The following is an 11,933-nucleotide window of genomic DNA, read 5'->3' as shown; positions in this document are numbered from 1 at the left end:
ATCTAAACCTATGAAAGAATAGATAACTGAGGGATGAATAGGTGAGTACAATTAGGCATTGGACTACACTAGTGTTTCCCAAATTGGTGTTTGCAAGGGTTGCAAGAGTTGATGAAACGCTAATAAATAATTAAATCATAAAAATACAAATTAATAATTTTAAAACAAAAAAATTAAATATGTATGTTTTATTTGTTCACCTCCATCTGACCATTAACCAACATCAGCATAACACTGTTATAATTTTATTAGATATTAAATCATTTAAATATGAACTTATCCACACTTGTCTGAAGCTACACTCTGGCATGACAGCTACAGAAATCAAAGTAACCAAAGAAAAAAAATATTACTATTTTGTTTTCACCTAATGCCTAATTCTTCCTGGCTGATTCCCCCAGAAAACACTGAATACTCCTAACATTTCTTTACTTTCAGGGACTTTTCGCTGGCCATTGTGGCATTGTGTTTGCTCACTGGGGGTCTGAGCCTGGAATTATGTAAAGCTGCTTTACAACAATTACTATTGTTAAAAATACGATACAAATAAATCTTAAGTGACCTGAAAAGAAAAGAAGGAGTGTGATCTGCGTGACCTCTTTTTACCAAGATGGTTTTTACCTTTAAGCTTTAAGCTGTTGAAGTGGTAGCACTTGATGTCTGTAGAATTTCAGCAAGAACAGAAGCTACATAAAATGTGAAGAAAAATAAGATAAAATAGATTTGTCACCTGTAACCACCATATATACGAAGGGCACACGTCCAAACCAGTATGCAGAGATCAGAATAATTGAGCCATTCTTAATCTAGTAAATATAGTCCCTCTAATCCTAGCTGTTAATAATTAACTGTATACATTTAACTCCCTAAATCCTGGTTTATCTTCACATATATCAGTTATTCATATCACAAACACAGACGTTCCTGATGGAATATAAACTCACTTAATATTGCTTTGAACTATTTAGCAAAAACAGACGGCCTCGGAAGGCTATTGGCTGTCACGAGCGTTCGGCGACGCTGATTGGCTTCTGCCTGTTTCCGGGGCTCTCAACAGCTCTCGGGGCTCCGTTCCATTAGTGACGTTTTCCCAGTCGCCGTGTGACAGATTGGGGAGAATGGCCGCCAGTGGAGGTTAGATCTTCTCTTCAAAATCCAAACTTATTTCCAAAAGTTTTCTAGTCTGTTTACGCGTTATTTATTTCTGATATTGTGTAGTTTGGACGGAACGAGAGTTAGACGGTTTGTTCAAATATACGGCCAACTCCGGTGGTTGTTTGGATATAGCTAGGCAGAAAAGTACGGAAAGGTAGCGGCTAGCGAGACTAGCTCAGCGAGTGACTGTGTAAACACTCGCTTATTTGCTCCATGGTTCACGATACAATTAATTCAGCTGCGTTATCCCTCGTGTAACTCTGTACTTTCGTCATATTTAATGCGTTGTCACGGTTTATTTAGTGCTATGAAAGGGCTCTAGTCTGGATTTGAATGGCTCGAGACCGGACTAACGTTAGCCTGATGTTGTGCTAACCGGTAAAACAGCACCTGGATTAGCACAGCTAATAAATTAAGCACCGAAACTCGCTTGCTCGTAGTTACGAAACACAATTCTTCAATCAGATTATCAGGAGAGTTTTAATTAAATGTCCAAGGTTGTCGAAAGCAATACTAGTTCTTTGGAACATATTGCTAGTTTTCCTGCTCGTAACTAGTTTTACAGTAATATCATGTAGGGGCTGTGGTTGGTTAATGGATAACATGTTTTGTCTGATTTTGTTGTTCTAAACAGCTCTAAAAGAATATTAGTAAGTAAACTTGGATGTCACTGACTTTGCACAGAGCCTGTGGGTTTGGAACATCTGTAGAATGAGCTCTTAAATATTTTTTTCCAGTTTTATTTTTGCATTGAAACTCAATGTAGTTCTGAACAAATAAAGAGCTAATCAATTGTAATATGGGAACTGGACATTTTTACATGTCAGTTTAAAAGCTAGAAACTAAAACTGACTGCAAAAGAGTCATTCTTGTAATTTATAATGTTTATTGTCACTGTAAAACCTGGAATCATCTCAGCTGCCTAACTCTTTTGTCTTGTAGACGTAGGAAAGCTGTTACAAGTACAGAATGGGACTCCAGCAAGCACAAGCTACAACGGGGTAGATGCCCTACATGCCTGTAACATCCTCCAGCAGCTTAAAGCCCTGTACGACGAAGCTCAGCTGACTGACATTGTCGTGGAAGTGGACCATGGCAAAACATTCTCTTGTCACAGAAATGTCCTCGCTGCCATCAGTCCTTACTTCAGGTGGATACTCCATACACCAATGCTTTAAACCTTTAAATGTAAACTATTTTCGTAACATTTGTTGAGAAACAGTGAAGTGATAGAAGCTAAGATTTAAACGCAGACCCTTCATTTACTGAAAATATGACAAAGACTTAACTATTAAATTATGATACATAGTTATGATGGCTTTAAACTGATCAGACAGTCAGAGTTTTCAATGCTTAATCAGCAAAAACTTTAAAGGCATGTTCCTGGTTCAATACAAGATCAGCTCTATCGGTAGCATTTGTCCCTCGGTTTAAAAAAAAAAAAAGTTTAAGCCAATGTAAGTATACAGGGCAAGCAAAAAACATTAAAATATGTACTCTTTCAAAAATATAGCCACTTGACGATATGTTTAAATCATTATAGACATTGTTAATTCCAATCTTTCAGCTTTTTTGCCATGACCATGCAAACCTATTAACTCTGGCATGATATGCAAAATAAACAAATTATTGCCACCTCAGAAAGACAGTGCACTTGCAAAAGCTAAACAAGTTTGCTGATTGATCATTTTTTGTTTTAAAAATGTTTCGATTGTAGTTGACTTTTTTTCTTTAAATAGAAATTTAACCATTGAACCAGGAACACTCCTTTAACAAACTATACATTAAATATAACCAAAAAAAAAAGCTTTGGAGCGCCACTTATTTAGGCTTGAATACGCTTGAGTTAAGTACTGGAATGGAATAGCACACTGTAATACCACACAGAGATGTTCACAAGTCTTTGACCTGGAGTCCGAGTCAAGTCTCGAGTCTCAAGTCATTTAATGGCTCGCTAAAAAATCCCATTTATAATCCTCATGTACTGAAATCTTCTTATTTACGAAGCTGTTTTAAAGGATATAGACACAATATGTGATCTGCCTTGTAAAAAAAAAAAAGAAAAAAAAAAAGAGGTTTTAAGATGCAAGGTTAATGTACATCCAGCCTGTTATGTAATCAAATTCTGTAATAAGAGTCCGATCTACCACAACACATAAGGAAATATGTGACACAGATTGCTATTACAAAACCATACAAATAAAGTATGTTTTATGATATATGTCAGGGGTATTCAATTAAAGTTTCAAGAGGTGCAGCCTCTATAGTTTCCAAGCAGAGGTCTGGACAAAAAAAATTGTGTTTAGATCCATGCAAGGCCATGTGAAAAAATAAAATAGTTTTTTTCCCGTACGCGTTTTGCTCTTGAAGTCTATATTTTAATATTTTACTCAAAAGCATTATCTACAAAAAACATGGCTACAATAATCAAAACGTTCTCATCTTGAGCAAAAAAGAAAGATAACTAGCAGTTTCAAAGTTAAGTTCTATCCTAACCTGATAGATAGTAAGAAAAATAACTACATTTGCAGCATTTTCTGCTGTGTTTGTGAAAGTAATCTATAATTTTGCTGCCCAGTGTTTCTGTTGAACTTGGCGCTGGCGCGAGTCCGGAGAGAGAGAGAAAGAGCGAGCGAAAGCGCACGGAGCTGAAAGGGCTTGAATAAAGCGCATATAGGCTATAGCGCTGAAGGATATTTACTATAAACGACCCCGAGCACTTTTTATGTGATCCGCTCCGCTGTTTTGACGTGCTGTTCACTTAAAATGGTGCTGCTGTTACGGCTCGCAGTCCGGATGGATGCCGGGGTGCGTATGTGGTCCACCTTTTGAATAGGCTATCGGTTATATAAGTATATAAGGATAAAAGACTCAAGTTGCTTTTAAAACTTTCACGAGTCCTTTTCGTCGAGTCGAGTCAAGTCTGGAGTCATTTCCGGTCGAGTCTGAGTCAAGTCTGAAGTCTATAAAAATGCGACTCGAGTCCGAGTCCCTAACTCGAGTGCCCATCTCTGATACCACAGTTAACTAAACACATATTGTCATAAATATGATTGCCATAGCCGCTTTCTTTCCTCTGGTAAAATTCTGAAATGCAGTCGACAACACTGCTTTTTGTTCACATGGTAATGGTGTTTATTTAATCTTTTGTCAGATCCATGTTCACAAGTGGCCTTACAGAGAGCAGTCAGCGGGAGGTGCGGATTGTTGGCGTGGAGTCTGAGTCCATGCATTTGGTTCTGGACTACGCTTACACCTCACGTGTCACTCTCACCGAGTCTAACGTGCAGGCACTGTTCACCGCCGCAAGCATCTTCCAGATCCCAGCCCTCCAAGACCAATGTGCCCAGTTTATGATCAGCCGTTTGGACCCTCAGAACTGCATCGGGGTCTTCATGTTCGCAGATGCTTACAGCCACCAGGAGTTGCGGGAGCGCTCGCAGGATTACATCCGCAAGAAGTTCCTGTGCGTGATGGGAGAGCAGGAGTTCCTTCATCTGACCAAAGAGCAGCTGGTCAGCATTCTCAACAGCGATGATCTGAACGTAGAAAAAGAGGAGCATGTGTACGAAAGCATCGTGCACTGGTTGGAGTATGACTGCTCACGTCGGGAGGCAGATTTACCTGAGGTTTTTGCCAAATGCATCCGCTTGCCCCTGCTGGACGAGGCCTTTCTGAGCCGTATACCCCCAGCCTTCGCCCTGGTCTTGTCCAGGGATCCCTCGGATAAGGGTCGGCTCAACGGCACCAATGGCTGCCCGCAGCGGCTGGGTATGACTGCATCCGAGATGGTCATCTGCTTCGATGCGGCTCACAAGCACTCAGGGAAGAAGCAGACCGTGCCTTGCCTGGACATTGTTGCCGGGAAGGTGTACAAGCTTTGCAAGCCACCCAGTGACCTCAGAGAGGTTGGCATTTTGGTCTCGTCAGAGAACGACATTTTCATCGCTGGAGGCTATCGGCCGAGCAGTAGTGAGGTGTGCATCGACCATCGCGCAGAGAGTGACTTCTGGCAATACGAACATGCTGGCAACAGGTGGCTCCCGCGATCGCCCATGCTGCGGGCGCGCATCGGCTGCAGGCTAGTGCACTGCTACGGGAAACTCTACGCTCTGGGTGGACGAGTATATGAAGGGGATGGGCGAAATGCTTTGAAATCTGTAGAGTGCTATGATGCCAGAGACAACTGCTGGACAGCGGTCAATCCCATGCCAGTGGCCATGGAGTTCCACAGCACAGTAGAGTATAAGGACCGCATTTATGTTCTGCAAGGTGAGTGGGGTTATTGCAGAGTCACCTGAAATCAGGGTCATCAAAGTGTGCAAACACGCATAACCTTGTAATTCATTGGCCTGTCATGTCTTTTAGCTCTGCTTAGATAAAAAAGGTCAGGTGGGTTCACCTCTCAGCAAAATCAGTAATAACTGAGAGCACAAAAGAGCTAGACTAGTATTTAATATTAGGGATGGAACGAAATTTCAGCCACTGAATATTTTCTACAGACAATGCCACAGAAATTGAAATAAAGACTGTTTAAAGTCAATACGCACTGAAACATGCTTTCTCTAATTTAAAAAAAATATTCCAACAGTTGTTGCCTATGTAATATCACACCTGTTTGAAAAAAGGTAAAAGTGTAATCTGTTAAATAAAAAATTTAAAATTAATGACAACAATAATAAACATTAATATTAAGTGTGTGTGTGTGTGTGTGTATATATATATATATATATATATATATATATATATATATATATATTTTAGCCAAACAACTTACAAATGAGGACAACAGAAGCCATCAATTGTAGAATTAAAACAACTAAAAACAGATCCAAAACTAAAAGCTCAAACTTTATTAATGCTACCTATACACATTTTAAAAATAAAGAAATTAAATAAAAATGACAAATGCATACAACAACAATTTCAAAACTTAACATTTAAATGAAGAAAAAAAAAAAGTGTGTGTGTGAGATCCTGGACTACAAAACCAGTCTTAAGTCGCTGGGGTATATTTTTAGCAATGGCCAAAAATACACTGCATGGGTCGAAATTATCGATTTTTCTTTTATGCCAAAAATCATTAGGACATTAAGTAAAGATCATGTTCCATTTAAGATATTTAGTAAATTTCTACCTTAAATATATCAAAACTTCATTTTTGATTAGTAATATGCATTGCTAAGCACTAGGGCTGCCACTAACGACTATTTTTATTTCGATTAATCTAACGACTAATTTCCCGCAAAAAAACAACAACAATTTTACTTAAAAATATTTTATTAAACCAAATGAAATCCAAATTTCTATGAAATCCTTTTTTAAAGCAAAAGTGAAGTGCAACAGAGTGCAAGAAGCAAGTGTCCATCTCAGAGTCCAAATCACTGAAATCAAAGTTCAGTATTATAGTGTGAGAATGACAACATATCCACGTGTTCTAGTCTAATAATAATACAATTATAATCAAAAAACACGTTTTAAAGTATTTACCAGAAATATTATTTATCAGAATTTATTTAGGTGAAAAATGTAAATGTGCAGTATTTCTGAAAAAATACTTTTTTAAAATTTTTTTATATAAAATCAATTAATTGGAGATGCTTTTTATTATTAAAATTTAATGGAACAATTAAAATGGAATCCAGAAAATAATGGAAAACAGAATTTGGTACAGATAAAATTGTAAAACTCAATTAATTAGACAGGCTTTTTGATTAATACAATTTAACAAAACTAAAAAACGGATTTCATAGGGCCCTATAATCTTTTTTTTTTTTTTTTTGTGGTAATAAAAATGGATTTAAGTGAACAATAGCTTTTAAAATGGCTTAAAGTACATATATAATAGCAATGATGCAATAATAATTAGTTCAAATAAAGTATCAAAAGCAAGAAATCATATGGTTTTATTGAACAAAACCGTTAAAATACATAATGTATTATAAACAATAGGCTAATGTAGATTAAGCATTACAACAAAAGCCTGCAGGGGGCGCCGACGGCCTGATGATTGTTTTTACACATTACTGTTTAATATTGAACAAGCACCATTTAATTCAAATGTCCACTTAATCTTTAATATTTGGCCATTTCTTTAGGACAGAAATGCTATAGCCACTGTAATTAAGTGAATATGTGGACATCAAACCGTGTAAACTCAGAGTGAGGGTTTGAGCTTTTATTTTGAAATCGCGATTATCCTGTGTTTGTGTATAAATGATTTACCTCACAAATCTGATGAAATGGCGTGCGTTGGGTTCCCAGATGAAGGTTATAATAAACCCAAACTCACAACAACATGCAGAGATGAGTTTGAGACGCTCCACATGTAAATGATAACAGTTTCTGTGGAGCTACTGTGAACGGAGCCGCTGTGAGACGCACGTACTTAACCTACACGCATGTAAATAAAGACTATATACTGTTAGAACTGCATCGCATATAATTATTTAATTAAATCATAGCGTTTGTGAATTCACAATTATGCTTAATTATTATATTAATTATATAATTATATTAAATGGGTTTAATATATCATGCAGCCTTGGAAAATAGTCTAATAATGTGTTTTATGGATTTTCGTCCGTGAAATGAGCCACTTCCGGTATTTTGCCGGTTAGTCGACGCGAGCAAAATTAAGTCGACGGTTTTTAATAATCGACTAGTCTTGACGAATCGCGACAGTCCTACTAAGAACTTAATTTGGACAACTTTAAGGGCAATTTTCTCAATATTTAGATTTTTTTGCACCCTCAGATTCCAGATTTTCAAATAGTTGTATCTCGGCCAAATATTGTCCGATCCTAACAAACCATACACCAATGGAAAGCTTATTTATTCAGAAAATCTCAATTTCCGAAAAAAAAAATAATATATGTGTGTGTGTGTGTGTAGATGTGTGTGTGTATATATGTATGTATATGTATATGTATGTATATGAATGATCAGCCGTATATAAATAAATCTAAATAAAACTAGACATGTTTGTTAATTTAAATAAATGTGAAATAAAATATAAATATTAGTTTATATAAACAGTTAGTTGCCAAGGCAGCAGTTCTAATTTTTACTTGAAGCACTATAATGACTAACTGGAAAGAAAATACATAAAAATATTAATATTCAAAAAGTTTTGAAACTTGTGTCCTGAATTTTCAGTTTTGGACAAGTAGTTTAATTTTGGTGCTACGTAATATAATTGACTAATTTGCGATATTAATTGCGTATTTAGCAATTTTGGCCATCAGTTTGGATATTGATCTTTTTTTTTTATGACTTTTTCCCAGGAGAATACTTCTTTTGTTTTGATCCTCGCAAAGACTACTGGGGGCATTTACCATCCATGAATGTTCCCCGTACTCAAGGCTTGGCGGCCTTGTACAAAAACTGCATCTACTACATAGCAGGCATCTGCAGAAACCACCAGCGCACGTTTACCGTGGAGGTGTACGACATCGAGCAGAACACCTGGTGCCGTAAAAGAGACCTCCCCTTCGACCAAGCGACCAGCCCTTACATAAAGGTGCTTCTGCTTCAGAGCAGATTGCATCTGTTTGTTCGAGCTACGCAAGTCATGGTAGAAGAACATGTGTTTCGTACCAGCCGCAAGAATTCTCTCTACCAGTACAACGATGAAGCTGACCAATGGACAAAGGTTTACGAGACGCCGGACCGCCTCTGGGACCTCGGCCGCCATTTTGAGTGTGTGGTGGCCAAACTATACCCTCAGTGTCTTCAGAAAGTGCTGTGAGTGTTGAGGATGTGCTGTTTGAGACAGCTGATCAATATTTTTGGAGAAGAGGGATGATTGAACTGCTGAATACATGGTGCTGTTTGTGTCCCCAACACCAGAACTGCAGGGGAAGTCTTAAAGCGTTAAAGGTTTCAATCAATAAACTCAAGGGTGCTGTTTGAAAAAGTAAAAAAAAAAAAAAAAAAACGCAGTGTTTTATGTTAGACAATTGTGCACAAAGCACCCACACAATTGCTTGTTTTACAGTTAGAAAAGTGAATCATAAGTGCAATTATCTTTTGGGTTTTTTGCAGATGTTGAGTGGTTTCTGCTCCATTATATCGAAAGATTTTGTTGCTGTTTTGGCTTGGGTTGTTGGCATGCATCGTTGGTGAACATGAGCAGTTGATATCCTTAAGGACAAGCAGTATGTCGACAGTTTAGTAAAAAAATAAATAAAATAGGTGGAAAAAATTAAATATGTAAAGCTATAAATATTCATACGGGTATGATGAGCATTTTTACTCACTGTTGGTGTGAATACGGAGTTTTTTTATTGTCATTTCTTTCAGGTTTTCAGTTGAATAAGTTGACTCTGTTGTTTGCTTAAGAGTTTAGTTAGAGAATTTTGATTAATGGAAAGCAATTTGTTTGCCAAGATGTACACGTAGATGGTTTTTTTTTTTTTTTTTTTATAAAATCTTTCTTTTCACTTTTGTCAACACGTGCTAAAACATCACAGCAGTTTTTAATCTTCATTTGGACTCTGCTTTTATGATGTTTCGTTGAGCCCAGCTCCCACATCCAAATCTATATCTTTGCAATTTCACATCACCAGCCAGATCTTTAGTGAGGTTACAAGATTTTACTCAGTCTCCATATTGGAGAAGAAAAAAAGGAGACCAGCTTAATGTGTAGCTGAAATCAAAAGTGGGCAATTTGTTGACAGACAAACATAGCTCAGTTCTGGAGAGAACATCAATAGGGTTGAAGAAGAGGTGGCCAAATTGTGGTCCCTCACATTTTACTGTCATTTATTGACTCCTCATACCTGAAACCTACAGGTGCAGTTTGAAGATCTGCCAAAATGCCAAAACGTGTTCTAGGAGTCTTAGCAGCAATAACAGGTGTTCTGTCATTGTTCCATAGATAAAGTGCATTAGTAACTTAAGCGATGATGTTTTCGGTAATAATTCCAGAAAAATGGCCTTTGTGTTGCCATCATGGGTTGGTTAACGTTCAGTGAGCTCAGGATGTTACAGTGCCTGTTCACACGAAAAGCCCAGGCATCAGTGATGGAGTGAGAAAAGCCGTTATAAAGTCTTACAGTTCAGTTGGCTTCTGCACTTGGGTGCTTTGATTTTTGGAAAGGTCTGTTTTGCAAATGAATCCAGTCCTCCTACATTAGCATTTCCCCATAAACGAACACCTTTTCTTTCTTCCCTCCCATTCCCTCATCTTCCAGTCTCAAACTACGGAGAAGAATTGTTTTTGGTGCTGCTTTTTTGACAATCTTGTACAGAATATACAGTGATTTTACAGCCATTTGTCATTGCTTGACGCTTCCAAAAGTTGTCAGTCTTATAAGTTATTGTCTCTCGACATTTGTGTTGTTTTTTTCAGCCTCATGCTTATTTCGTCATGCAGGTTCCTGATTTTGCACTACATTGCCTTGAGAGTTTCTCAGAATACAGCGCTCTGTTTTCAGACACAGAGACTGAGGACGTGGTGAACGGCATCTTTAAATAGGCCAGATGATGCGCTCTCATGTCGGGCTCTTTGGCGCCTGTGAGGCCCATTCATCTGGGGCTTTGGTGAAGGGAGAGGGATTAGAAATTGCATTGGCTTTGGTGCAGTTGCCGCACATTTCACATACTTACATATGCTCAGTAGCACGGGAACCAGAAATGGACATTTCTCAGGATTATTGTCGATACACAGTACTGTATTTAAATTGTTTGTTGTACGTGTAATATACTGTACTATATGTTTGCTGTACTTGCACAGTTTTTCAAAAAATTGTCCTTTATTTCTAACTTGAAAATCGATGATTTTTTTTTTTTTCAGATGGCTGTGTGCTTTTTTCATTTTAGTTTGAATATTTACTCTTAGGTTTGTTAGAGATTATGATTTTGCTCTGTTGTGAATCACAAAACATGGACATTAACATAAGCATTTTTTTTTTCAGTGTGTTCTTTTGTTTGATTCTGATTGCGTCAGTCTTAAAGAACGCAAAGCATTATAGAAAATAAGTTATGGCAGTGCTACTTTTCAAAACACCAGTCTGTCTAGATGTTAAATAAAAGCTTGGAAAGAATTTATAAATTATACTTTTGTGTTGGCTGCTGCAGGTGTGAATGCTGTACAGCCAATTGTTCCATTTGTCACAGCTTGCAGTTAATTTATCCACAGAAGTTTAAACAGTGTTTTTGTTTCTTTTTGCATTACTGCTTTGCATTTTGTTAATTTTTTATGCATTTGGTTTACTTGTATGTATGGTGTGAGAGTTTAGTAAACATGCATTGATCTCTACTGTGAAATTCACCTTGCACATAATTTGAAAAATAAAACAATAAAAAGTAAATGAGCGGTGCTGGTATTTTTGCAATGAGTAAAGTTTTTTTTTTTTATTAAGATTTTGCACATTAAAACTTTATATGAAATGAAAGTGTACATTTTTAAGTCTTGTAACAGCTTTTTTTTTTTTTTTTACCCCACAATATACAGTCACCTTATTGTCTTTTAAATGGTATTGTGTTGTTGCAAAGTGTGTGTGTGTGTGTGTGTGTGTATATAGCCACTGAGATAAATGTATGTCTCATCTTCAACAACTTGTACTATTACAATAACTATAACAATGAAATATATGGTCTTAGGTACTTCTTTTTTTATTATTATTTATGGCCCTGTTGGCATGTCCTGGCTGATAAACGGCTATATTTTTTTGGGTACTGCTAGCAAAGTCATTGCATTGTTTCAGCAAACATTTGGTGCTACACTGCACCCTTTAAAATGTTTCATACATATGTAGAAAGAAGCTAAGAAT

The 11,933-nt window shown here is 37.1% G+C and overlaps 1 protein-coding gene across 2 annotated transcripts; it reads left to right on the top strand.

Annotated features, from left to right (window-relative positions):
- The first annotated feature begins 1,084 nt into the window (after positions 1 to 1,084).
- LOC306854719 (kelch repeat and BTB domain-containing protein 8-like) lies at positions 1,085 to 11,447 on the top strand. Of its 2 annotated transcripts, XM_079392954.1 has the most exons (4): positions 1,085 to 1,134; positions 2,098 to 2,305; positions 4,310 to 5,427; positions 8,442 to 11,447. In XM_079392954.1, the coding sequence occupies exons 1-4, from the start codon at positions 1,119 to 1,121 to the stop codon at positions 8,903 to 8,905; spliced, it is 1,806 nt and encodes a 601-aa protein (XP_079249080.1). In that variant the 5' UTR covers positions 1,085 to 1,118; the 3' UTR covers positions 8,906 to 11,447. The 2 variants fall into 2 exon arrangements, with proteins under 2 accessions (XP_079249080.1, XP_079249081.1); XM_079392955.1 differs by lacking the exon at positions 2,098 to 2,305 and having other exon boundaries at positions 1,097 to 1,134.
- The last annotated feature ends 486 nt before the right edge of the window (positions 11,448 to 11,933 follow it).

The sequence above is a fragment of the Barbus barbus genome, assembly GCF_936440315.1.
Source record: "Barbus barbus genome assembly, chromosome: 35".
NCBI lineage: Eukaryota > Metazoa > Chordata > Actinopteri > Cypriniformes > Cyprinidae > Barbus > Barbus barbus.
This window is presented reverse-complemented; position numbering and strand designations above follow the sequence as displayed.